The sequence below is a fragment of the Procambarus clarkii genome, chromosome 2 (assembly GCF_040958095.1).
Source record: "Procambarus clarkii isolate CNS0578487 chromosome 2, FALCON_Pclarkii_2.0, whole genome shotgun sequence".
NCBI lineage: Eukaryota > Metazoa > Arthropoda > Malacostraca > Decapoda > Cambaridae > Procambarus > Procambarus clarkii.
Window position 1 is genome coordinate 28,860,619 of NC_091151.1, and position 1,372 is coordinate 28,861,990.

At 42.3% G+C, this 1,372-nt stretch overlaps 1 protein-coding gene across 1 annotated transcript; it reads right to left on the bottom strand.

Annotated features, from left to right (window-relative positions):
• Positions 1-252: 252 nt before the first annotated feature.
• LOC138366127 (piggyBac transposable element-derived protein 4-like) lies at positions 253-873 on the bottom strand. The gene has a single exon (XM_069326871.1). The coding sequence runs from the start codon at positions 871-873 to the stop codon at positions 253-255; it is 621 nt and encodes a 206-aa protein (XP_069182972.1).
• Between the last annotated feature and the right edge of the window lie 499 nt (positions 874-1,372).

A 1,372-nucleotide genomic window follows, 5' to 3' on the forward strand; every position in this document is an offset into this window, starting at 1 on the left:
ATAAAGGCCGCCTCACGCCAGATGGTCCCGGGGTTGGCAGATTGGCAGCATCAGAAGTACTGGCGTCAGTATTTATATCCGGAGCATGTGGAATCGTGTCTGTTGTGAGAGGTCCATCCTCAGTGTCCCACCTCAATAGTACCCACATTGCCACCTCTTGAAACTGCAGCAACGTTAGTTTCTTTTGATCAATTGTGTAGTTTTTATACAAAACAAAGGCCTTGTGTAGAGCAATTTGAAGAACATAGAACGTCATCTTTTTGTCCACTTGTGACATTTTCTGGTAAACTGGTAATATTTTACCATTTGATCAAAGTGATCCACACCAATCATGTAGCGATTATAGTCACAAATGGCAGTTGGTTTGTTGACTGTTACCTGTTCTACTGAAGATAATATGTCACGTTTGCTAATTCTTTTCCTGCGTTGAACCTGCATGGTGTCTGCATTGTGCAAGTTTGTAATGAGGGATACCACTCGTTTGTCTTTCCACAGTATAATAACGGTGTTATCTTTACGGCGGAATATCGTGGTATCCAATGGTATTTTTCCCTTTGCCTTCAATTGCAGTTCCTTGGGTGTTCCACGTGGTAATCTAATGGTGCCACATGTGTAAACCTTGCGTTCACGTAACGTTTCTGAGAGGTTGACTGAGTTATAATAGTTATCCATGTAGAGATGATAACCTTTGTCCATTAGGGGCTCAATCAAGCCCGTGACTGTTTCAATTACTGTTTTACCTATTCCACAATACACTTCAAAGTCATATATGTAGCCAGATATTGATTCCACAAGCATGTACTGTTTCACTCCATATTTTTCAGGCTTGATCGGATTATATACCTTGAAAGATAACCGGCCACGCCATGCCATCGTGCCTTCATCAAGACTCAGTTGTTTCTGGGGAACGTAGATTGTTGCAAATTTCGTTTTCAGATATTCCATCACTGCTCGAATTTTTAGCAACCTGTCTTTATTATTTATGGGTATGGCATAGTTATTATATGAGTGGAAAAACTTTGCATTGTGCTGAAACCGTTTCGACGACATGAAAGTATTGAAGAAACGGGTGTGCCAAAGCCTGGCTGACTGCCAGTACATTCTCATGGTCGGTAGCCTGCAAGCCCCCATCAACATGGACAGACCTATATATCTGGCCATTTCCTTGACGGCGACTGGCACCCACATCTTCCTTATGCTCGCGGTAGCATGCTGCATGATTTGTGTGGCATACAGGTTCGTTTCATAGGTGAAATATTCAAAATGAGCGTTCGAGTCAGAAATAATTGAATGAAGTGCAGAGCAGTGATGGGGGCTAGAATAGTTAGGCCTGGTGTTGCAGTGTATTCAACGACAATTGGTGGAGTATTGT

Bases quoted from the DNA above. Each gene is read 5' to 3' on its own strand.
- LOC138366127 (XM_069326871.1), bottom strand. From the start codon at position 873: ATGGCATGGCGTGGCCGGTTATCTTTCAAGGTATATAATCCGATCAAG.